The sequence below is a fragment of the Trachurus japonicus genome, chromosome 12, assembly GCF_045865225.1.
Source record: "Trachurus japonicus isolate A0001 chromosome 12, Traja_1.0".
Classification (NCBI taxonomy): domain Eukaryota; kingdom Metazoa; phylum Chordata; class Actinopteri; order Carangiformes; family Carangidae; genus Trachurus; species Trachurus japonicus.
In genome coordinates, this window is record NC_140918.1 from 30,791,958 (window position 1) to 30,819,480 (window position 27,523).

General features: G+C 41.7%; 1 protein-coding gene across 9 annotated transcripts in view; it reads right to left on the reverse strand.

Annotated features, from left to right (window-relative positions):
* tcf4 (transcription factor 4) overlaps positions 1–27,523 on the reverse strand; it is a 217,779-nt gene that overhangs the window by 137,167 nt on the left and 53,089 nt on the right. For all 9 annotated transcript variants that reach the window (XM_085794234.1, XM_085794230.1, XM_085794229.1 and 6 more), the window contains one exon: positions 27,206–27,281. In XM_085794234.1, coding sequence (XP_085650360.1) covers positions 27,206–27,281 — 76 coding nt within the window. The remainder of the gene's footprint in view (positions 1–27,205; positions 27,282–27,523) is intronic.

Below are 27,523 nucleotides of genomic sequence, written 5' to 3' on the forward strand. Positions count from 1 at the left end.
GCAACAATCACGTGATGATGTCCCTCAGATCAAAAATTAAAAATCAGCTCCTCATCCCTGGCAGAGAACATAAATTCCCCCTAGAGACCACGGCGTCTATTAGTTTGGGGTATATTTGACCCTCAGTTGAGCCTTTAGCAGTCCCTAAAGAACCAGAACATGGTCTACACCGGCATTCTAGGACCTGTTCCTTTGTGTCAGACAAATAGCTAACTTGGTAGAACAAGATAAGAAGTTCAGCAATGACCAAATATTCTTTTTTCTTTTCAAATGGGTCAAACAAGAAAGTTCCTCCAAGACCCTGAAACAACGTTCTCAGAAATCCAAACAGTGATACCAACCTGGGACACTCAACAAACAAATGTGTACTGTAAGGGTTTCAGTCTGTGAAGAAAGTAAACACTGCACTCCCACCCCAGTACCTAGGAGTGCACCTGTCCAATTACCTCACCTGGACCTGCAACACGGCCAGCATCAGAAAGAAGGCCCATCATCATCCCATTGCCTTCACCTTTGCAGAAGGTAAAGTGTATGGTGTAATGCATTGCAGACGTGCAATAGTTGTTGCTTACAGTCAAGAAAACAGTTTACATGAATATGGGATAAATGGGGGTTGCTCAGTCAAGGAAGAGCTGATGAAAGTATCTCTGGTGGGAAGGCTGGGCCATATACTTGAAAAGCAGAGAGAGCAGGCCAACGTAGTGGAGTATTGGTTGGCAGGCTGGTTTGGGAGCAGGAAAGGAGGTGATGCAGGCGGTTTGTGCAGCGGTTATGCGCTCTTTATAGCTGCTGATAGCTATTGCCCCATGCACGATCCTCCACTGGAGGTCTGCTTCCCACTTTTTAACTGGCAAACATTTACAGGGACTGCTAGCTCCTTTTTGGGGAAAGGTTTGGACAGCTCTGCAACTTTGCTACTAATTTTTCAATGGGCATCTGGTACAGGGACCACTGTCTGCATTTTGGGGGAAAGTCGTAAGCAAAGAACTCGACTCCTTCATCCCTGTGAAGGGGAAGCTGTGCTCACACCCCTTGATCCACTGGTCACACAGGTAATGGTTCCATGCAGAGGCTCTCGGGGGCTGTTGGAGGCCTAATAGAAGTGATGTTGCTCCTCACTTCCACAGACTTGCTATCATCTTCATCAGATTTCCCTGTTCGGTGCTGTCAGCCCCACTGGGACTAGAACAAAGGTTCCTTAAGCAACCACATTCCTGCAGTGCCTGTAATGCCCAGTTTTTAGAATGTAGAAGGGCCAGCACTCACAAAATGCCATTCAGCTTCAATGGAACAGGTGTCGAAGTGCAAGCTTTTCAACAGTAGCAGTCTTCTTCAGTGTACCTGTTTTTAGAATTTAGAATGTGCCATGTCTGCAGTGCATAGCTGTAAAATGGTATCAGCCTGGACAGGTAGGCAGCTGCTGGTTGCGGGTGGAGGTGAGAAGATGTTTTGTAGTCGAGACAGGATATATCCAATCAGCTGGATTCACATTTGTACAGCACCCTTTCTGCAGTCTCATCCTTGAAATATCAAATTGAAGTCCATGTACCCCCCTCAGCCACTGGCAGGAAGAGGGACTGCGGAACTGACCCAGTGGTGGCCAGACCAGAAGAAGTCCAGGATGACTCTGAATATCCATGACCAGGCCTCTTGATCTGTGCCATAGATTTGAGGTGAGCAAAGCTATTTTCCCTGGGCTTAACTGAGGATGATCTCCCAGCAACTCCATGTGGCACTCTGTGCTGAAGGTCAGTGTAGAAGTCACACTGCCTCCTGGCAACCTGAGGCAGGTCATCGTTTTCCCCTGTGCCACCAATCTTTCTTGATAGGGGAAGCAGCATCCATGTCCTTCAGCTGGAGGAAGTGAGACCTGACAACAGATCTATTCAGGGAGGAACTCAGCTCCAAACTCTTCTCCTGCAGCGGTTGACCTGCAGTAGGATCAGAGTCCTTATGCAAACCCTCCTCAATGTTTCTGATATTAGCTTCCAGTTCCTGGAATGTTGCCTTCACCTACAATTGTGTGACAATACTGTTGAGACAATGAGGTGACTCACTTGTTCGATCCACAATAAAATCTACAGTACAGTTAAAATCTCCACCAAGAATCTCCTGATCCTATATTAGCTCAATGCTTAGCGTGGCTAAATAACCAACTCTATCTGTTCCTTGATTTCAGCCTACATTGAGGCTAGTGCAATGGCTCAGGACACATGGACCCTCCATCCATACACCCCAATCCCTCTTGTGTCTGTCCCTACTGCTAATAATGTTCAGAGGACTTACTCTCAGGCTGCACATTGGACAGAGGCAGGAAACAGTGGAAACACCAAGTGGGTGAGAATCATATTGCCTACGTTTTGGTCCTTTTGTCAGTTCTACCTTCTGTTTCTTTTTCTCCAAGTTGTTATGTGTTAAGTGTTTCCTCTAATTCAAGGTCAAAGCCAATGAGTCTTTTAGTACTCTAACAGATCTCTGATTGCAATTGATCACTTTAAAGGGACAACAAGGAGTTTTGCAAAGCAAAGTATTCTCATACTACATTTACCATGAGCCTCCGCGCGCATGATGAAATTCTTGGACCGGCGCAAGACGGTCGTCTTGCCAAGAATGTTTTCATTCATCAACAATGAAAGTCGGAGGTTTGAAGACGATCACATGCTGTCGTAGTTCCGACCATAAATGGCATTATTCTCATGACTCGCCGGGCAGCGTCCGCGAAACCGAAAGTAAGGAAACACTGGTCAGCTCGCCCAGCATTTCCGCCACTAATTAAAGTAACAAAATAACGACAGAGACAAAACCGTAACGTGAGACTTTTTTATAACCAGATAGAAACTCCTCGTTGTCCCTTTAACAGAGTTTCCAAATGTTTCATCGAGGTAGTTAAAAGTAGAAGCTTGTGTTCCTGTTGGAAGTTTCATTGATTCACTGACATGGCATCTGACTCAGAACCGTAGACCATTTCTTTTCCATCACATGGGATCTGGCTATTGCACAGAACCAGAGCCTGATCAGCAATCACAGTGTGATCTCTGATTGCACCATGGCTGCAGACTGAGAGCTACTCAAGTTCTCTACAACCACAGGAGCCTACTGCTCCACAGCCTGACTGTTTTCTGAATATGAACCAGTGGAAGTCACTGCCTCACCTGTAGCACCACTACCTGCCACCGCATTGGCCGCTGGGACGTCAGTCACCACGCTACTGCGAGTGGAGCCCATCACCACACCATGTACAAGTCATGTCACTCACCGTGGCCTCATCAAGAACCGAGCCACATATGAACATGGAAAACGTTTGTGCCCCACACTCAGAGCTCTTCAACTGTCCTGAACTAGCATAAACTATGTAGTAACCATCATTGTGAAGGACACATCCATTTCCAACCACCACTGCTTTGTTCATGCTTGACGTAAATGACAGTTTATCATGTCCGACCAACAGATAACAAAACTTCCTAATGTTGCCATCTGACAGGACTATCCTTCTTGGAGGGCATCATTCCTCCCAAAAAGAGCAAATTACACCATAAACACTGAGTAAACTATTCAGTAGCAGTTCTCTGTCAATTCAATACCCCCCACTTTCTACATACTCTGTCTACACTCCGTTCCATCTCCGTTGCGATTTAGCTCTGACTTGACTAACAGACTAAACCCTTACCCACTGCTTTGTCTCCAGAGCCCAGAGCAGCTAGAGACCTGAGTTCACAAGATTACGGCAGCACTATAAACTAACATGATAACAGCCATGTATAAAGTGAGATTAAAATGTAACCAACATATCACTTTGCCTTTTTGAGGTTGATTTGCTGTTCATAAATTATCCATAGGAACTTTGTATCCCCTGACAAGTGATTATTAGGATATTACTAAAGTCATCCTACCGTCGATGGTCTGTATAGAACTGCACTGCATTGTGCTAAACAGCAGAAGAACAGACATGTTGTGCTCTGCACAAATGAAAGCACCTTCTCACATTAACATATACAATCACTTTCTCTTGTCTTGTGTCTTTGTTGCTGCACTTCATTCACTTCCCTTCTCAAAGAGACAAGGAAGGATGAGGATGAGGGGAGGAAGAGAGACATCCTGCTCCTGTATTCTGCTCTTTTCTAAACCCATTGTTTTATTCCTGATAATGATTCGGAGGATGATGGAGACACCGCCAGGGAAAGGCAAGAGAGCCAGATCTGTTCACTGATTGGCTGAAGGGAGAGGGAGGTTTCCCACCCAGCTCACCATCATGAACCAAGCTTTGACGCTGCTGGATCTAAATATTTCAATGACTAATACACCCATAGTGACATAGTGAGTGGCAAGAAATCAGTGAGCAATGAAATAAATAGTTGAAAACTATGTTGAGTGTTATTATTATGGAAGTTCATTTATAATGACTTTTGTTTGTTAGTTTTTTTGGTTTCCTTGTACTGGAGCAGCTGGAACTGAGCAGGACTCAGTATATTGTTTGTATGCAGTGTGCAGGTATTGCATATGTGTTTTATATTTACATGCATTCTTTGAATTGCCATTTCCTTAATCGTCCTGTTGTGATCCATATGTGTTTCTATTTTCCATCAACTCACCATTAACACCTTAAACTTAGTTTATGTTTCTTAAGGTGGTGGAGAGTTGATTTCTCTGCTACCGATCACCAATCACATCAGTCAATTTTCATTAATAATACATGATCAGTAATTGACAATAATGGTTTTATTCTCTGAACCCGTTAAAACCGAATTAATCATTAAAACCAGTGGTTGATGATTTTTCATGGTCAGTAGGTGATAAGACAAACTTGTTGCTTACTGTATGGAGACATCCAGCAGTTAGGAATCATTTCCTTGGTGTTGTGTTTGTGTCCAGCTGATGAATGTACGTCTAACATTCACTCTCTTTTATCTCTCTCTACCAACTCCTGAGGGAAATATCTTTAGCTGCTAAATGCTCCACTATGTTCACAGCTGGTCTCTAACTGTCTGTACGCTGTTTGCTGCCGAGCAGGTAGTGTACAGCGGGTTCTCTGAAAACATCTGCCCGCTGCAGCCCAAAAACAAAAGCAGCAAAAGTGAAATAAAACAGTACAGTCATGACGAGACCGACACCGAAACAAAGAGATGAAACCCACTAACTCCATGAAGCTGTATAGGTTCATTGTTTGTTTTTTCACCCATTATTACTTCAAATGGCTAAAATCTCAATGCAGCTCTGACACTGTGTGAGGTCTCACTTTAAACAAAGATGGTAAGAAAGACACTCTGCTACTAGAAGAGAAAAAAAAAAAATATATATATATATAAAATATCTCTAAACCATTCATGAACACCATGTTTTTCCATAATGAATACAGCAGAAGAAGCCAGGTCTGCGATCAGCTGATTATCTGTCAGGTTTATTGGATGGGATTCTAAAAACCAGCAGGAGCCGAGGAGTCTGAACAAAAGACTGAGATCATTGGTTTTTCATGTTTCAAGCTGAAGATCACATTCACATTACAGCTCCTGTACCCACCAAGAAGACCGCTTGAACAAAACTGCCAGGACTTGACCGCAACATGCACCAGGATGAATGAACCAGGCTAACTGTGTGTTTGTGTGTTTGTGTGTGTGTGCGTAACAGAGTGTGTGTCAAGTGCATGTTAGGGCTGATTTTGCTTCATGATCCCTCATCCCACAGCCGAAAGCATCAGCAGCCATCATCCAACACAGACACACACACACACAGACACACACACAGACACACAGAGACAGCAAGCAGCAAGCTAGCGCTTAAAGCAAAACTGGGCTTCCATGGCCATCCATTATCACTGACAAGCTAAATGTACCATGGTACACCATATGGTACAGACAGAGAGAGAGAGAGACAGAGAGAGAGAGAGAGAGAGAAAGAGGGAGAGAGAGAGAGACCAAAACCAGAAGGATTGGCTGAGTAAGAGAACGAAGAGCAGCTAAAAGAACGAGGGAATAGGGAACAAGAAAAAGAGATAGAAAGGATGGAGGATGAAACATATTACAACTGAGGTATTTTACTAAGCTCCAAACCAGTGGAAGATATGTACTTAACAAATGTTTGTGTTTTCAGTCTGTACTGAGATGCAGATTTCTAATTTGCTGAGGTCAGAAGTGTCACTGATTTGTCTCCTTTCATGCTCTCTCTCTGTCTAAGCATCTAAATATATGACTGCAGTTCAGGCCGTTGGCTCAGACATGCTGAGGTGATCGCTGCAGCCCACCTCCACATGACATCTGACTCGCCACAGCTCTATATTCCACTTCCTGATTTCTCATTTCACTTTTTAAATGCACATTCCTGTCTGTCCAAATACTGTCTCACTTTGATCTTTTACATGTTTACCTGGAAACCACAGTTCAATCAGTCTTATAATCTGAATTAACAGGGATATTAAAGTAGTAGCATAGTAGATAGTAGATAGTAGCATTTTTTTTAAAGTGGGGTTGTATGATCTACAAATAGCCCCTAAGTACTTTAATTGCAGTAGAAGACTCTCTGCACTCCTCCCGTTAGCAACGCCAGGTCCAAATAAAAAATGCGTTTTTCCTGCATTTTGAGGGGCTGGAAAAAATTATATTATAGCGAACAATGGAACTGTGTATTTTTTTTCAGGTAAAACCTCTTTTAGGCCGCGAAAATAGGCCGTTTCTTTGGGTCTGTTCACAACACTGTATGTTGTAAATCTCTGGGCAGGGCTATGGGCTGGCGTTGCTAACGGGAGGAGTGCAGAGAGTCTTCTACTGCAATTAAAGTACTTAGGGCTATTTGTAGATCATACAACCCCACTTTTAAAAAAAATGCTACTATCCCTTTAATGCAGAGTCATTTGGAGAACTGGATCAGCTTTGGTTCTAAATGTACAAGTCTTGTTCATGTTAATGATGGAAACACTGCATTATAAAGAAGGTGAAAAATGCATACATACATATACAATATAATTCTCTATAGACCTAGAAGCTGTTACTAAAATCATATACATGATTTTTGTTTCAATGAACTGCAGCTGCACTTCTCTGATTTTTTTTTTCCTATATTTTTTATTTGTTATAACATAATTTCTACTTGTTGAAAAAGTGAATGAAATCTCAGTTACAGTAATGCTTCTCAGCCATTTCCCATCACTGAGGCTATACACTTTGCATGTCTTTCTGAACAGACAGCAGCCACAGCTTTGGACAAAGCTTCATGGGCGCAAATTCTCCAGCTGATCAGAGAACAGACCTGTACCTGTCGCTGTCTTTAAACGTGGCAGCTGGGACAGAAAAGCAGACAAAATATAATATCTCCATGAAAACAGAGATCCACTTACAATCTGCAGGAAAAATGTAATATTTCACTTATTTCTAAAAGAAAAAAAATGCTAGTCTGTAAACACACACTCACACACGCACACTGTTGGTGAGGCTGTTACCTAAAAGCTTGCCACAGGAAACATCTGTTCAGACAAAACAGACACATTCAGTTTAGACAAAACCACAAAGAGAGCACCTCCACACACACACACACACACACACACACACACTAGCTGTGATACACTTACATGCATCACACTGAAACACGTATCAGACATATTTATATAATCCTTATGCAACACTGACTGCGCCTGTTTAAGTTTCAAACCAGTTTAGAAATGAAAAGTTATGAAGGTGTCACTCCCACTGTGGAGCAGTGTTGCACTGTGCCTTTACTTCCCTCTGTGTTAAAGAGTTGGAAGCCAGAGGTCAGCTACAGAGCAGGCTCTCCTAAAGGTGGCAGGGCGACTCCGTCTTGTTGCTCCAAAGCACAATGGGAAGACCGAGCAGACGTTTTCACCGTCTTCATGGACACAAGGTAAATAAAGTGGAAAAGACTCAGAGATGGGAAAGGAAGCAGTGACAGAGACATAATGTTAAGGGAATGTACTGTAGAACTAAAAAAAGGGAGGAAAAAGAGAAAGAAGGGAGGAAAGCAGAGGAAAGGGGGTGGGGGTGGGATGAAGAGAAGAAGGAAGACAAGGCAAAAAGACAGAAATGTAGGAAAGACTAATGTGGGAAGGAAAAGGAAAAAATAACATAAATGTGTACAAATGAAGGAAACTGTTTAGAGAGAGAAGAGAGCGGGACAGAAAGAGAGAAGAAGTGAAGGAATGAAGAGTGAAGGGATGACAGACAGGGAAAGGGAGAAAGAGAAGAAAATGGAGGGTAAACAAAGGAGTGAAGCAGTGAAGAGAGGAAGAACGAGGGAAGACAGAGGAAGGCGAGTGAGGCAAAGATGAACAAAGATGGAGGGAAAGAAAAGAGAGAAAGGAGGAGAGGGCGAGTGAGTGAGTGAGACTCATGGACCGATGAAGACGGGAAGAGTGAGAAATGTCCAGAACAACTGACTCATCTAAAATAAGAGAAAAGAAAAAAGAAAACAGCACCCAGACCAGGACACCTCATGTTTGCACTTCTCAACACGCAAATTCCAATTTCATCCAAACAAATGACTGATTTGTTTAAACATTTTCACTTTTTATTCCTGTTTTGATCCCTTGGTTTCCAGGATGCACATGCGCACACATGTGCACACACACACACACACGTCCACACACACACACACACACACACACACACACACACACACACACAGCCAGTTTCACAACAAAGACAGAGACTGTGCCATGCTGCTGCAGAGGGGGCAGTGCCACGTTGGCAAAGCCCAGGGGGCAGCTACTATCTCGTGCCAACACTTCACACAGATACACACACACACACACACACACACACACACTCGCACATGCAGAACACACACACACAACATTATTCAGTATTCAGTAACAGTATTCCAGCATCGTTGCAGTCGACTCCTCCGTCTGCTTTGTGCCGCTTTATGTTCCACGCTTCATGTTTTCTACTGAAACTATGTGAAAATGTTTAGATTTAACTCATGCATCAGTTCCTACAAACCCACACACACACACGGCTTTGTGTGTTCATACACGCTTTTCGGTTTGTTTGTTATTTAGCGGGGGGGCATATGTAACATATATAACTCTAAAGTCTTTGAAAATCAATAGTGTGCATCACTCTGAAAATAAGTTAAGGCGAGACACTAAATGCAAAAACACTGTTTTTTCATGCACTGATCTATTTTTCTTCCTTAACATATATTCTTTCAGAAAAGTAAAAAAGAAAAAAATGATAGAAAATCCACATTAAGGTGGTTATTTTACTTCATTTTGTCTCTTTCATCAGTAGATTTCTCCTAAATTCACCAAAAGTTAACATGCTGTGACATACTGTGCTGTGCCTGTTGTCTGATCCATGTCATGTCAGGTATCATTGTAAAGCTCTCTCTCCTGAACAATTATGTTGGCTCCAAAAATTGTCATTTCCTCCGTATCTGCAACCAATCGTAAAAGTAAGTAATTCAAAGCCTGATTTATACAACATTTTATTCCTAAAAACAGGGCGAAATTGGATTTTTTAGGGCTGGTGACAGTATTTTCTCATTTACAGAGTGATAAAAAGAGATATCCAAAATCCCCTCTGTAAAAACTTCTGACTCTAATATGTCAACAAAATAAAACAAGAATTTTGAAAGGGGCTTTATCCATCGGTCAGATTTCGGTTCTGGAAATGTATGCAAATTAGCACATATTTCATAAGATATTGCCACATTACAAACATAAAAATGGACAAAACTTGTAATACAGAAAATATTTGTCTTAATGTCAGTGATAAACTTGGGAAGTTTCATGTTGATAGCTGTTAGTTAAAATTTGTACGCTATTCACCTGTAGTGTCTCCCCCCTTGATTATTTAATTGATAGGACATTTTCAGGGTGTGTCCTGTTTTACAGCGGCCACCAGGTCACTGCTTTGCCTTCACACTTAAGATCCACATAGTGAAACAAAATCCTGTACAGTATTAGTATTGAAATATGATTCAGAATTCATAAAAAAAGCATCATCACTGTATTAAATATAAATGAAGAGGTCAGACCTGACCTCACATCACATACTGTAGATGATCCTGTTTTAAGCTGGACTAAATCTCATCTACTCTATTTTCATATGAATTAATGTGTAGTCGCTCTCTCTCTCTCTCTTTATCTTAGCACTGCTACTCAGTGTGTTCACACTTAATTTATAGAGAACCTTTCACGATCCTCAGATACTTATGGCTGATTTAAGCCATGTTTTAGCTCCAGTGCGCCACAATAAAATACTGAAAAATAATAAAATATTTAAAAAAGGAAAGAAAAGAAAATGTGTTCAAATCCATGGGCACTATTTTACCTATTTATAAGATCTAATTTTCATATTTTATTAATTAATTTATTTTTGATTTCTACAACTACAGTGAACACTGTTGACTGGCAACGCAGCAACAGATCTGTCCTTACCCAAGTGGCTAAATGAGAGCAAAAAAAAACATGACTAACTTTTGCTGCACTATGCTTTTTATCATCACATTATTCCACATCGTAGAATAATATGAATTCATTAACTCTCAGCAAACATTTGGCTACAAAATGGCTAACTCACTTTAATGGACTACATAGTAATTTAGTGACACAGCCAAAGTGTTGGGGAGAATGGTGTGCTAGACCTTTGTTGTCATGGTTACAATATAACATCCAAGCTGTGTGTCAATTGAGGGGATGCACCTGCGGAGGACGCGGTCTACAAAGACATAGACTGTGTGGACCAGAACAGACCATTGGACAGGGACATGGGGATAGAAACTATCAGTAAAACTGGTTTATCTCTGTGCAGTAAGCAGATTCAACTGCATTGCAAATCAAGGCTTAAATGTTTCATACCTGTAAACCCACACATATCAACAGCAGACCTATTGAAAACACCTCATAAGAAAATAACAACATGAGAACAGGATATGTACAGTATATGTGTGAAGATCAAAGATGAGGGATATAAAACAGGACTCCATATTGCCACACAACCACGTCTTAGAACCATTCAATGAATCTTCACCTCATAGCCAGATTATATTTGACCTAAGTGACCTGACTTTGAGGAGTTTTTATGACACTGATGGACACAACGACCAACAAGACAAAGAAAACTGTCAGATTGAACTGACATCATGAATCCTGTTGTCACAGAAGCTGAGGACAACTACTGTACAAGTTGCTGCAGAGTGAGCAGCAACACTAGTGTGTGCCAAACCACAGATACAGTACTGCTATCTGTCAGTTTCATCACACACCACATATAATCATATGCATACACAAATTAACTGACTTTTACATACAGCAGGGTACAGAGGCTGAACTGGAAAACTTTCTCCTCTTGTTTTAATTCCTGACACTACAGACTGATACATATCCTCATCCAGGAAGGAAGACCACACCAACAACACTAGAGATACAATTCACAGTGTTAGCTATGGAGGGAGGATTACAATTCACTAATTGATTGAAAAAAATAAAATAAATATATATATATATACACACACACCACTTACTTTGGCCTTGTGAGGACTGATGTAGCTACATGCCGTGGTTAGCTAGCTCTGTACAAGGCCCATGCCCCCACACTTCATCTAAACTGCACCGCGTGTGATTGGTTGGCTGTTTCTGCAGCCAATGAGAGCAGTTGTCAATGAGCAAAACACCAGACCTTCAGTGTGTGAATGACTTAACAAGTGTAGCATGTAGGACGAGGACATGGCAAATAAAAACCTCAAAAAACACAAGACACAGACACTTTCTGCTGGCTGCACCTGCCATCAGTGAGGGAGGGCTGTGTGTGTGTGTGTGTGTGTGTGTGTGTGTGTGTGTGTGTGTGTGTGTGTGTGTGTGTGTGTGTGTGTGTGTGTAGCCTGAGAAACAAAACTCAGGGCAAAAACACCTCACCATGTTGTGGTTGTTATGATTCAGCAGTAATAGATTACTTTACTAGAGTAACGGTACTCTTGCCGACCTAACGTTTTCCCTTACCCCTCTGTTCTCTCTTCTGTCATTCATAATTGACTGTTCCCCCAAATCCTTTCTTTCTTTACCTTCCCTCTTCCCATCTCTCTCTTCAAGCCATTCTGGAACTTTCTGCATCAATACTTTATTTCTTTCTCCATACCTCCCCTGCTCTCTCTCTCTTCCTCTGTTTATCTGTCTCCCTCTCTCTCTCTCTCATTGCCTGTCTTCCTTTCATCTCTTTTGCCATCTGCCTTCCTCCATCTCAATTTTCCCCCCTCTCACTCTTTCTCTCTAACTCTCTTCTTGTCTCACTCTCTCTCTCTCTCTCTCCCTCTATGGCTCCCGCCCCTCCCTCTCGTATCCCTAAAAACTTGGCAGTGATCCCCGTCATGTTTTTTTTTTTTTTTTTCCCACTCCTCGTTTGGGGGATTGCGAATGAATGCGATCCAATCTAGACCTCAGCTAAGAGACATGAATTTTCATTAATTACAACCTTGTCAGCAAAAGCATTATGGGAGCTGAATATGAAAATGCTAATGAGGGGATCTCATTTGCATATCTTTCTTTGTTGGAATGTCATTAATTATTACGTTTTATGATGATGAATGCAGCTGTCGATGGCTGGCGCTCCATGCCTAATTAGCTATCAGAAAATCCTCCGATCAAAAAAATGGACAGGGATCCCAAACTTTTTCATTTTACACCTCTCCTTTTGCTACTTTACTGGTCATTTAACCCTTTTTCTATACTAATTCTCAGGTCTATAATACTCTTCCTGGCATTCAGACTATTTTATCCCCCCTTCAAGCTCATATGTTCTTATCACATTCAGTTGAGCCACTTAGTCCTTTACTTCCTTTCCATCCTTGGTCTTGGTTTGACCTTTAGCTCCAGTCCTTGTGTTGTAGCTTCTTTAGCCATAAACCTCACTTTTTTTTTAGCACAGTTCCTGTATCTTTCAATTCTGTCGCTCTAACTTGTCTTTATTTTTTTAGCCTGTATTCCCAGCTCAGAGCCTACAGTACTAAAAAGTCTCACACTGAACCTCTATTCAGTGTTAGCTAGCTAACAAATTAGCAGGATAGCAATGACTTTCTTGCCTAACGTCTAGAATAATAATGTAAAATTGCATTCATCTTATCAAATCTGACTGTAAAAAGCAGCTAGTTAGTCCAATGAGAAAACCAATAGAACAAAAATCAGATTCTGAACAGATATGAACCACATCAGTTCAGTTTTGTTGAGACGATCAGCTGACCATGTGTTTCTGACTTACAGGACATTACCTGAATGTCCGTGTCTCCCCTCACCTCTCTCTTTTTGTTGTCCCTTCCTCATCCTTCTTTCTCTATTGTCCAAAGAGAGTAACAATGAAGACTTAACAAATCCCCCCCCTCCAAAAAAGCCACTAACGAACACCCCCCCCTCACTTGGCTTAATGAATGCCAGACTTAATTAGAGCACCATGATGTCAGAGGCATTAATTATCAGTTGGCTTCATTTCAGAAAACACACACTGTCTCTCTTTCTGTCTCTCCCTGTTTGCCTCTCTCTCGTAGTTTTTCACTGCATCTGCATCTTTTCTCTCAGTTTGCTTCTAGAGTTATCTTTTCTATGTTAATTAAGATTTCTGTCCATTGTGTTCAGCTCAGACCTTTTCTTTTACTACAAGAGACTCATGCTTCTGATTTGGTGCTGCACGGCACAAAACGCAGTGGACTGGTGTGTATACAGCAATGCACTGAGGTTATAGCTCGATGGGTTGGTGTCATAGTGACTAGTTGCCATGCATGCTGGGAAGACAGGCCCCCACAGAAGAGGGGGCCATGATGAAAATTCGTTAGCATACTGTTCCACTGCCTGCTTGTTCGGAGCAGGTCAATTGCTTAGTAAAATGTTGTTCTGTTGTGCTGTAACAAGCATGAAGTATATCAAGTATACCTGACTGACATGACTCTTGAAGCCTGTAGTCCACAACAGTTTGGAGTTAGTCTATACTGGTGGGCTTTCTTTTACCATGGTGAGTGTCTTTGCAGCCGTCTGACGGCAGCTGTTCCATCTGCAGCCGCTACGAAGAGCAATGATGTCACTGTGACACCATCATGCCGGTGAAATCCAAAATAACCAGACACCTCTGTTTATGTGCGTATATTACATTTTGCCTAAGTTTGTTTTGTAAGTCGACAGACATGTTGAACACACTGAAAAACACAGTCCCATGAAGTATCATACTGTAGATCAATTCAAACGTCTTCATCCAAAACACCAGGTAGTGTTGTGTCCTGCATGTGTTCATCCTACATGGGGATGAAAGGAACACGTGTGTTTGGCCATGGTTGTCACAGCCTTTAACATTTCCACCTATAATACATCATAATGTGTTCTTTCTGATCCCATCCTATTTCCAAGTACACTACAGGTGCAACTATATCTATGTCTTGAGCCGAAAATACCGAAGTGTGCTTGCCTTGCAGCTGCAGGTCGGTCTGCAACCCCCCCTCACTAAAACAGCACAAAAGCAACCAGAGGACTGCAGCAATCGCCACTGATCAATACATTTAAAGGATAACGTGTCGTTATGCTCACACTGCACCTGTAAAATCATTGGTTGCCTGTCGACACTGAGACCTCTACTCCACACTGAAAACCACAGAAACTGCTGAAGAATCGGATTGGAAGCAGAATCAATAATGGCATGGTATCAATAAAATCTTAAAGGGATAGTTAAACACTTTGGCAATTCGCCCACTGCTATAAATCCATATAGTCTTAGGAGTAGGTTTGTTATCTTTAATTGTCGTTGCAAGCTGTTTTTCGATCGGCGGGGCAGAGACACGAGCTGCTCAGCTAACGCTACGGAGGCTCATGGTATTTCCGGCTTTCTCTGATCAAATAGACAATCCAACAACGCCAAAAAGCTCTCGTGGACAAGTTGGGAACTGCAAATTCACCACGCTATGAGATAATAACGTATAATGAAACATTATGACACAGAAAAGCAAATACTTGGATCTACTTGCACTTTTGAAGTCACTCCGCCAAGCAGCCGTATCTGGGATGTAGCTCCGGCTACACATTTTCCTTGAAAAATAACTGTCTGGTAACGTTCCATTATTATCTCATAGCGTGGTGAATGTGCAGGTCACAACTTGTCCACGAGAGCTTTTTGGAGTTGTTGGATTGTGTATTTGATTAATTTGATGAGGGGAAGCCGGTAATACCATATGCCTCCGTAGCGTTAGCTGAGCAGCTCGCGTCTCTGCCCCGCCGATCGAAAAACAGCTTGCACCGACAATTAAAGGTAACGAACCCTTTAACTTTAGCATTTGTGACCAAACTCGACAGGAAGAAAGACCATGGAAAATGTATATTGTTTTTTTTTTTATGATGAACGTGTTTGTGAATGCTCCACTATATCCAGGCACAACCTGTGTCTATCTGCTGTTTGGTACTGAGCTACTGTATCAGAGACTGAATGCTAACAACTAAACCAGTCAAGGTTCTGCAGAACCAACCATGTGAACTAAAGCTGGCTAAAAACACAAGACTGTATCCCAGGATTGCTGATAATTCACCACTGTGAGTAGCACCCTTCACAATACAGCCATCTAACTGAACTACTGTATTCTAAAAAGCATGTACAAGTGTAACACACTGGAAGATACCTCACTGAGTGCAAACCATTACTTTTAACCCTCTTTCCTAGAAGTTGGCACCTAAAACTATTACTTCAATTAATATTTTTTTTCTGTATGTTCACATACTCCCTGCTGCAGCTTAGTTTGCCACTCTTATTGTTCTATCCCCTTGGTGGAACCGGCACCTGACAATGACAGTAGGAAAATAATAAGAAGGTCCAACAGTTCTTTTGTTTGTCTGCAAATCTTCTCCCAACATGTTTAATCTCGTTTTTTTCTTTGAATTGATGTGCCAATGTTTGCCCCCGGCCAAAATGAAAAACATAAACATTTCTATTTGTTCTTTTTTAATTGCAAATATTGAAAATTGTCACAGGAAGGGGCAGGATAAATATGGAGCCAACGGAACTGTTGTTATCCCCACCACAATAATTGGCATGCAGGACAACACTATGGGGACAAAAGTTTGTAGACAGGCAACGTCATTCCAAAAACAATGGCTGTTTGTCTGCTCTTATGGGATGGCTTGTCTACGAGACCATACGTGAGACGGGCTGCTCATGTTGCTAAGGCCCAGCTCTCAGAGCATTCGGGATGAAATGGAGCACAGACTGAGGGTCACATGGGGTTAACAGGGCCACTGTCATGTTCAAACAGGAAAAGACCTTCCTGTAATTGTTGCAACAGTTGGAAACACAACATTGTCTAAGATACTGTGGCAGTGCTGTGCTGTAGCATAAAGAGAAAGGAGAAAAAGAAACATGAAAAACAGTGCCAGACAAACACATCATTTATGAAAACAAGGTTGTAACAGAAACTGGGGATTTTTCTTTAAGGCTCTCACTGCAAATGTAGATCCTGTCTCTCGCTCGCAGATGATAAAATACAGTTCATCTTTGGCCTCTGGGAGCCACAGTTAGAACTGAAGAGCTCTCTCTTTCCCTCTCTCACTCTCTCAATAAACATACTGTTTCATGCTGCACATCTCTATCTCTCTCTCTCACCTCTTACATACAAACAAGCGCTCTCTCTCTCTCTCTGCCACACAAATACACATACACACCGTAGCATGGCTGGCCAGATGGGACTCTTCCACATGACCAAGCCGATCAATCAACACTGAAGGGCCCAGGTGCTACTACGCACCATTTCACAGTCTGTCACACACACACACACACACACACACAAATTGTACACACACACGACACGCACACAAATTGTACACACACACACACACACACATAGCAGCAGAGACATGAAGAGATAGAAAGATAAAGGACACGCACACACATCGTACACACACACACACACACACACACACAGAAGGGAAAACACACAGTGTAACATGAATGACCTGAGCTTGGTCTCTAGAGACCTCATCTGGATGGATGACAGCAGATGGATAGATAGATAGATAGATAGATAGATAGATAGATAGATAGAGATAGATAGATAGATAGATAGATAGATAGATAGATAGATAGATAGATAGATAGATAGATAGATAGATAGATAGATAGATAGATAGATAGATAGATAGATAGATAGATAGATAGATAGATAGATAGAAATCTCAAAATCTTACCAAGAATATTTGTCTTATTTCTAGTCAAAACAAATCTCTTATTTGCTTTCACTGCCAGATCTTTCTACTTCTTTCAAGTGAAAATTTGTTTGAAACAAGTGAAAATGATCTAAAAACAAGTTAATTTTTAGGTGATGAGTCTTATTTTAAGTGGAAAGGAAGAGACAAGGGAAATGTCTAAGAGTTTAGACATTTTGACAAGAAATAAGACAAATCTTCTTGGAAAGAGTTTTTGCAGTGCACTACTTTACTGCATGTCTAGATTTGTTGTTGATCAGCAGTTAGTTGTTATCACACAGGTAAACCCAGGTCACCATGACAGTCTCATCCAGTGATGGAGGTTATCATTCAACACATTTCAAAGCAGCTTTGGCTCTGGTGGTTTACATGCAGCATTTCTCAGTAAAACCAACACCTCTGCAACTCTAAAATCCCCAAACACAAGGGTCATGTGGCTAATTTTCTCCCAGATAATCTCAATATATGTATTTGAAGAAATACAGAAGCTTCAAAATTACCTTTCCAAGAAGTGGTAATTACCTCTGACAGCTATTAAAGGAATCTAGAAACGATAAAGATACTCTATAGTGAAGTGCTCCCTGAGCCACTCCTCACCGAGTGAGTGTTCCTTTTCCATTCCCACCCTCCACCCTCTTGCCTTGACGACACCTATTCATATTATGTGAGATAATTACCCAGACAATTTACATGTGATACAGAGCCCCTTCAAAACAATAATATACTAAATGCTCAACAGTGGTTTACATTGTATGTCTGCGTTAATACAATGAAATCATTGCAGCACTAATCAGTGCATGACATCCATTCACAATGCTCAGAGAATAAGAGCGTGGCTGCTCAGTTTGAGTCAGTGGAGACAAAGGAAACAACATCAGTGAGGGCAGAGGAGGAAATGGAGGATGTTAGAAGAAATTAACCTACTTAATGTGCTTCATTTATTCATTCTCATGTTTTATTTTATTGTCAGCATTGACCAGGGTTATTTCATTCTTACATTTTTGGCTGCCGTGGTTCTGATGAATTCTATTCTAAAAATCACATTATAACCTAATTAAAACGGATCTTATTTAAATCAACTTTTCTGACACGAGGGGTTTTACCAAAGTTTCTCCCCAACCTTTGACAACACAACACAATCTAACCTCAAAGGTCCATGTGCTGCTTTCTAAGAAGTTTCACTAGAACTGACTCAGGTGAGACCATGTGACCTAAAGCCATACTGTAACTACCATTAACTCCATGTTTGTTACACTGCAAAAACTCAAAGTCTTTCCAAGAATATTTGTCTTATTTCTTGTCAAAATGTCTCATTTCTAGTCAAAACGAATCTCTTTCCACTTAAAATAAGACTCATTAACTAAAAATTAACTTGTTTTTAGATCATTTCATTTGTTTCAAACAAATTTTCAATTGAAATAAGTAGAAAAATCTGCCAAGTTTTTTGTGCTTGTAATAAGAAAGAAAAACTTAAAAAGTGTCTAAAAACAAGCTTCTTTTTATGTCATGAGTCTTATTCTAAGTAGAATTAGATTTGTTTTGACTAGAAATAAGACAAATATTCTTGGTAAGATTTTGAGTTTTTACAGTGTTGCTGAAGTCAAACAGAAACATTTATAATTCTCACATTTGCACTGTAAACATACAGTACAGAATGTTTCTTCATAATGGTCAAACTAATAAAGGATTTCAATATATTTAAATATATTATAATGAGGCGCAACTTAAAATCCTGTCTCCATGTTTTCCCTCCTCTCCTCTCCCCCTCTTAAACATTCTGTGCACAGAGATCCAGACCCAGCAGGGAGAGACTGGGGGACGACCTTGGCACCACACCTCGCTGAGGTGAGGGGCTCCTGGGTAGAAGACAGGGGGGCCGGAGACGGGATGAGTGGTGATGAAGTGGATGATACAGAGGTAAAGAGAATTTTTATTTTTTTTTAAAAGAGGGCAGAGGACAGGAAAAGGAGAAATGAGGCAAGAGGAGAAATAAAGGATGAAGGGGAATGGAAGTGGCATACGAGACGGAGAGAAAAGGGAGAAGCCAGAAAAGAGAATTCAAAGAAAAACACACAACTAAAATTGAATCAAATCTGAAGAGAGAGAGAGACAGACAGAAGAACGGATGGAGGGAGAGAGAGAGAGATGTATTTCTATATAAAGTGTCCAGATGTGACCTCCTCAGAGGGGGTCCAGCCTCGTGGCTCAACACTCATTAATAAGGTCACACAGAGGTGAGACAGACGGCTGACTCACTGCATTTCAACAAAAACAACAAGAGGAAGAGGAGGGGGGAGCCATCATCAGCTTTATATTACCTTCTCTTTCTACGTCCTCTGCTTGTTTAATACTATGGATTTATAATAACACACCTCAGATCATATCTGTATAACCTTTGAGCAAACTTCTCTCTTCTCATTTCTCTTAAGAACACACTCTGCTTTGTCGCACTTCAAAAGATTTTTGATGATCTCTAACTCTTGCTTTTCCAGCATGACATGATCATATGATACCATTTTTTGTGTGTGTGTGTGTGTGTGTGTCAGTAGCTACACCCATGCTCTTCATCACAGTCAATGTTATTTTTTGTCAACCTTACAGTAAATGTCCTGTTTGTCTATATCAGTGTGTCCATGTGTTGTGTTTACAGCCAGTGCCGAGGACCAGAGGTCTTGTTTGTGTTGAGCCGTCGTCAGCGGCAGCTCTGTGTGAGAGAAACAAACTGAGGCTACGCTGTTTTGATTTTTATACCTGGCACAGCAGGTGCTGTCACATGCAGAAGGATCAATGTACAAAGCAGAGCTGAGGGCCCGGCCCACTCCATCACAGGCTCCACTCACCTACAGTCATGGAACAGCCTGGCACCAGCACACTGAGTCCCTTCCTTCTAACCAATCACAGACGGCCGCTTCCTGAATAACCGGACAGGGTGAAGCAGTGGGCCTACTGTAGTTCTAGTTGTTGCATTTGATTGATATTGCTTTTATATACAGTGCCGTGAAAAAGTAACTGTCCCCTTCAAGATTTCTTACTGTTTTGCATATATGTGACACTTAAATGTTTAAGATCATCAAGCTAATTTTAATATTACACAAAGATAACACAAGTAATCATAAAATGCAATGTCAATAATTGATTTATTATTGAATAATAAAAAAATTAATAAATGATTATTTAATTTCTTAAGGAAAAAAGCTATCCAAACCTACCTGGCCCTATGTGAAAAAGTCATTGCTCCCCTTATTAAATCATGAACATACTGTAATAAACCTATTTTTTTAAGCAGAGTTTAATTTTACTGTCCACACCCAGGCCACCTGATCACTGCCGACCTGTTGAATCAAGATCACTTCAATAGAACCTGTTTGAGTGAAATGAAGGAGGCTGAGAGATCTCACAAACCAAAACATCATGCCACTCTCTAAAGAAATATTAAAAAAGAAAAAAAAAAAAAAACTAAATCATTGACAATGACACCTATCAGTCTGGAAAGTGTTACAAAACCATTTCTAAATCTTAAGACTACAGCAAATTACTGTGTGAGCCTTTATCCACTAATGGTGATCTTAAACATTTAGGCTAAGTGTGACAATTATGCAAAAAAGTAAGAAATCTATATATACATATATACAGCTCTGGAAAAAAAATAAGAGACCACTTTCACAAATGTTTCTTACAAAAGCATCTCTACATGTATGACAGTCATTCTTTTCTTTTCTTTTATAAACACCAACACAAACACAACTCATTCTACTTAATGAGACACTGATGAGGTCATCACCTGAACCACATCTGGTTTTATAGGAAGATTATAAAAACCACTGCTGAGATTAAACATTGACATTATCCCACAAAAACTGATTTATAAACTCTTCCTGAGTTTAAATATTCTTGCTGTGTTGTTTAGGAATACATATGAACATGGTTTTCTTTGCGTTATTATTATTCAAGGTCTGAAAAGACTTGATATTTATTTTTAGACTAGTCATTTTCAGCCAATAAAAGCTCTAAATGACAATATTTTTGTTTCAATTTTGGGAGAAATGTTGTCGGTGGTTGATAGAAGGAAACAAAAAAAATTTGTTTTTCCCTCAAACACATACCTATAAATAGTAAAACCAGAGAAACTGATCATTTTGGGAGTGGTCTCTTAATTTTTTCCAGAGCTATATATCCATATATATATATATACTGTATATAAATGGACCTAAACTTGAGTTCAAGCATGTGCTCCCTGACCAAACCCCTGACCAGTGACATAATACTGTAGATCTTCTGTATGACGTCTTTAAATGACAAAGTGAAACTGAAGGGATGAAGCTGTGTGCGAGCATGTGTGTGTGTGTGTGTGTGTGTGTGTGTGTGTGTGTGGTTGTTGGGGGTGACAGGCTGGCCCACCTGCTCTGGAATGCCACTAAACACACATACACATACATATGCTGTATAACCACATATGCACACCTATAATAGGAATGTTGGGAGTTCAGTGTTTATACTTTCCACACACAAAGCACAAACACACACACACACACACACACATACACACACACACACACAGCATCATATGCAGACAAACACACATGAGAGCTAACATTACACATTCTGACGCAAAGACAGAAAATTAAACATCAACACAAACGCACACACAGGTTGGAACACTTCCATGTAAGTAAAAGTTGGTGCACACTTTACACTTTAAGGCACACACACACAACAAATAACTCAATTCACATGCACACACACACACACACACACACACACACACACACACCAAAGCAGGTTGCACATCAAATACACAAGTTTAACCACATACATACTGTACATCACACTCTGACACCATAACCTCCCAACATGCACACAGACACACAAACCACACACACACCAGAAAAAAACTGACATCGAGAATTGACACACACACACAAGCATGAATGCATACAGTATACACACATTCATCTGTCTCATAGACAAATGTCTGTATATATTTAAGTGCAACTCCACATGTATACACATTTAACACAAAGCACACACACATCTTAGTGCTATATCACCATAGTATTTTCGCTGTGTGTGTGTGTGTGTGTGTGTGTGTGTGTGTGTGTGTGTGTGTGTGTGTGTGTGTGTGTCTGCGTGTGTGTGTGGCAGCAGATTAATCTAGTGGGGTTGCTGAGATGACACTAATCCCTTCACTGATTATCTAGAGCATAACATCACTCTAATCCGGTGGTGGGGGGGGGCAGACAAGAGACAAGGTTAGAGAGAGAGAGAGAGAGAGAGAGAGAGAGAGAGAGAGAGAGAGAGAGAGAGAGACTGCCTTCACACTCAGGATTCATCAAACTCTACTACAATGTTTCTTTCTTCTTTCACTTTGAGGTCATTTCAGGTAAGAACCTGAGAATAATCTGAAACAACTGCAGTAATTTGCCATAAACTGCAAGGGATTGTGGGTAGAAATATGAAGTATTTTGTGCTCAGTGGCCTCACAGAGACTGAAAAACATGTTGCATTGATGGAAAAGAACCAAAAGTGCACTTACAGTAACACCAGTCATACAAGTCAGAAGATGATCAGCAGTCTTTCTTTAAGTTGAACAAACTGAAGGCGATGTACTGTAGCCTACACACGCCACCTGTTCACCTACATCTGCAGTAGATAACCCACAACCCAAAAACACAATTGCCCCATTTGAAACCGTGTCGCCTGCGTTCATGGGATTCTGTAAATCTTTATCACAGCAGTTGTCTACAAGCCACACAAAGGTGAAATTTACACTTAAAGGGACAACGAGGAGTTTTGGAAAAGCAAAGCGTTTTCACACTACATTTATGAGCCTCCGCGCGCCGCGCACCGTAAAATTCTTTGACCGGCGCAAGACGTACATGTTTTCATTCATCAATAATTAAAGTCAGAGGTTCAAAAAGGTTCACATACCGTCATAGTTCCGACCATAAACGGCGATTCGGCTGCGTTATTCTCATGACTCGCCACGAAACCGAAAGTAAGGAAACGCTGGTCGGCTCGACCAGCATTTCCACCACCATTAATAATAACAAAATAACGATAGAGACAAAACGATATATTTATCGAAAATGGGCCCATTAACAAGTGTGGGTAGCGGAGATTCATCCACATTAACGTGAGACTTTTTTATAACCAAATAGAAACTCTCGTTGTCCTTTGAGTGTCAGTATGACAGTAGGCTTTAGTTATAGGAGAAATGGTTTCACAGGTCAGCAATAACTCACTGGTTTGGAAAGTTCAAAACACTGAAGACCAACTAACAACTCTAACAACCTGACAGAGCCACAGATACTTTCTTTGCAACATGTGAACAACCTGCAACATTTCAAATGAGTGGATCATCCAAGAACTTGTAGTCCAATACACTCGGAGCAGCAGGTGTGAGTATGATACGCAATTGAGACACAATATTAGTTAGTCTAGTAGAATAGTGTACTGTAGTACAGCATCCTAGTGACCAACCAGTCTGAGCAGCATCCTAGTGGCCAACCAGCAGCATCCTATTGACCAACCAGCAGCATCCTAGAGACCAACCAGCAGCATCCTAGTGACCAACCAGCATCATAGTGACCAACATCCTAGTGACCAACCAGTCTGAGCAGCATCCTAGTGGCCAACCAGCAGCATCCTAGTGACCAATCAGCATCCTAGTGGCCAACCAGCAGCATCCTAGTGACCAACCAGCATCCTAGTGACCAACCAGCAGCATCCTAGTGACCAACCAGCAGCATCCTAGTGACCAACCAGCAGCATCCTAGTGACCAACCAGCCTCCTAGTGACCAACCAGCAGCATCCTAGTAACTAACCAGCAGCATCCTAGTGACCAACCAGCAGCATCCTAGTGGCCAACCAGCAGCATCCTAGTGACCAACCAGCATCCTAGTGACCAACCAGCAGCATCCTAGTGACCAACCAGCAGCATCCTAGTGACCAACCAGCAGCATCCTAGTAACCAACCAGCAGCATCCTAGTGACCAACCAGCCTCCTAGTGACCAACCAGCAGCATCCTAGTGACCAACCAGCATCCTAGTGACCAACCAGTCTGAGCAGCATCCTAGTGACCAACCAGCATCCTAGTGTCCAACCAGCAGCATCGTAGTAACCAACCAGCAGCATCCTAGTGACCAACCAGTCTGAGCAGCATCCTAGTGACCAACCAGCAGCATCCTAGTAACCAACCAGCAGCATCCTAGTGACCAACCAGCAGCATCCTAGTGACCAACCAGCAGCATCCTAGTGACCAACCAGCAGCATCCTAGTAACCAACCAGCAGCATCCTAGTGACCAACCAGCAGCATCCTAGTGGCCAACCAGCAGCATCCTAGTGACCAACCAGCATCCTAGTGGCCAACCAGCATCCTAGTGACCAACCAGCAGCATCCTAGTAACCAACCAGCAGCATCCTAGTGACCAACCAGCATCCTAGTGACCAACCAGCAGCATCCTAGTGACCAACCAGCATCCTAGTGACCAACCAGCAGCATCCTAGTAACCAACCAGCAGCATCCTAATGACCAACCAGCATCCTAGTGACCAACCAGCAACATCCTAGTGACCAACCAGCATCCTAGTGACCAACTAGCAGCATCCTAGTGACCAACCAGCATCCTAGTGACCAACCAGCAGCATCCTAGTGACCAACCAGCATCCTAGTGACCAACCAGCAGCATCCTAGTGACCAACCAGCATCCTAGTGACCAACCAGCAGCATCCTAGTGATCAACCAGCATCCTAGTGACCAACCAGCAGCATCCTAGTGATCAACCAGCATCCTAGTGACCAACCACCATCCTAGTGACCAACCAGCAGCATCCTAGTAACCAACCAGTTCAAAGTGACTCCTATTTCGTCAGATGAGGACATTCAGAATATTTGTAATATTTGCTTGTTTGTAGTAGTTAAAAGCATAGAAGCTCAAGTCTGCACATCAAGTCCAGTCTGATGATTATTCTGTCTTCAACTCTAGTTGTCACACATGCACTGGGTGAGACAGCATCACTGATATTAATGACAGCTGTGGGGTAGACATACTACGTACTGATACTCCACCACCACAGTTCCCATTAGAACATACAGACAGAGAGAGAGAGAGAAGCCAACAGACACAGAAGACAATCTGATTTTACCCGCCAATTTCACAAAGAAATTATTCTGTTTAAATTGCAACAGTCACAGGTAGAAAGTGAAGAGGATGTTTTCTACAACACTGTTGGCAATGGTAGACCTGTGTGTGAGTGTGTGTGTGTGCGTGCGTGCGTGTGTGTTCCATATCCCGAGCTGTCTCTGTCTCTTAGTGTTATCATTATCAAAGTAAATTGTAGCTCCCATGTGCCAGATGAAGAATACAGTATTTCCATTTCTGACTCTCCGTTGTCTCTTTCCTCTCTGCCTCCACAGCTACACACCATAATCACAACACTGTCACAACACATCGAACACACAATGGATCACTTCACCCCACATCTCTAAAGTTTGAAAATTCTTTCATTTTATGCATATATATATATATATATATATACACGTATACACACACACACACACACACACACACACATAATTTCCTTAATTTGTGTGTATTAGTGTGTCTTCATAACTAACTTGACAATTTCCAGAATTAGCTCTATATTAGCCTCTATAATTACTTTTCATGTCACATGCAAACACAGAGTTTTTCATCTTTCCACAGCTCAAGCCAACAAGACTCCTCCTCTGACCTGACCTCAACCTCCAACATCGGTGAATGTTGTTATAGCAGCAGATTAATGATCACAGTTTGGATTGACATGTACATGATGTCCATATACTTTTGGCCTCATTGTGTAAATACCGTAATAGCTCATGTTGCTAGTCTATCTTTGTGCCTCATCGTTGAAAAGGCTTTGGTGGTTGGATGGTGGAACCAGGTCGAACCGACTCGGGAATTCGGGTAGGAGCCCAACAGCCCGAGTCGGTTTGAATAACGTCAGAGCAAAATGGCATCGCACACCGTGACAGGTAAAAGAGTCACTTTCTCCTCAACTTTTACTGTTATGTGTCATCTAATTTAGCACTGGTTTCTCTAGTAGTGGCTAATGTTCTTCCCCAGCAGTACTTTTTCATGTTCGAAAGACATCCAAACAAACATCAGCTTCATTTACCTAGGAAGTCGCATTTACCTCGGAAGTTGGAATTTCCGACCCGGATCTTTCAGACTTCCGAGTGCAATTGAGCGCAGCATAACAGTTTGACCGTGACATCACAAAGTGACAGGAAGTCCTGACGGCTGGTTTTAAGGCTCAGTTTCTGAATACAGGCTGTGTGCATTTCTCTGTGGACTGAGGCTTTGATACTTTCACAGTATTAATACAGAACCTAGAGCTGCTTTATAATCAAACAAAACATGAACTTCTACATTTACACCTTACGGGACCTTTAAGATCTGATGTTACACAAGAAACACAAGATGTGTGATAAAAAAATCAAGAGTTCAGAGAGACAGAGAGAGAAAGAGCGAGAGAGCAGGTAGAGTCAGATAGCTGAGAGCTGACATCCTCCATATTTGATGCATCCAGTCAAAGGTAATTAAGCTCTGTGTGGTGTGTACATCTGCATGTGTGTGTATGACTGATTATGTGACTGCATGCGTGTGTGTGTGTGTGTGTGTGAGAGAGACAGAGACAGAGAGAGAGAGAAGCAGATTATCTGTGTCAGTGGCCATTTGCTCACAACTGGCATCACATCGGAGAGAGCCAGAGGCAGAGAGCATCATGGGTAAATGAGCACACACTGCCTGGCTCTCTCTACACAGCGGGCCAAGAGAGAGAGAGAGAGAGAGAGAGAGAGAGAGAGAGATTGCATGCTAGATGACCTGTCTCCTCCAGTGTACACTTGTGTTTCACTAATTCTCAGCACACACACACACACACACACACACAGGCATCATAATATCAAAAACCTAATAAAGCAGCAAATCCAATCCAAAGTTGATGACAAGAAAGAGGCAAAACACGCACACACACACACACACACAGAAGTTCCACTGTACCTGTTAGCCTGGAGTTGGCGTATGGAGGCGAGAGGCTGTCATGTGATGCCATGTACTGAGAGCCATCTGCATAACTCTGGGGACAGGGACAGACAAGTGGGGTGAGGGATCACATTTGCTTATTCTACCAAATTGTTAGACTACATCAGCAGCAGTAACAGTCTGAAACGGTGACTAGCAGCACCAGCGGCAGCAGCAGAGACAGAAGATGCTGGGATGTCTGGTCACTTCCAGTATGTTTTCTATCATTACACAGCAGTCTACACTCAGTTTAAATCCATCATTTGGGGAAATACAATGTGTTCATTTACTTCCCTG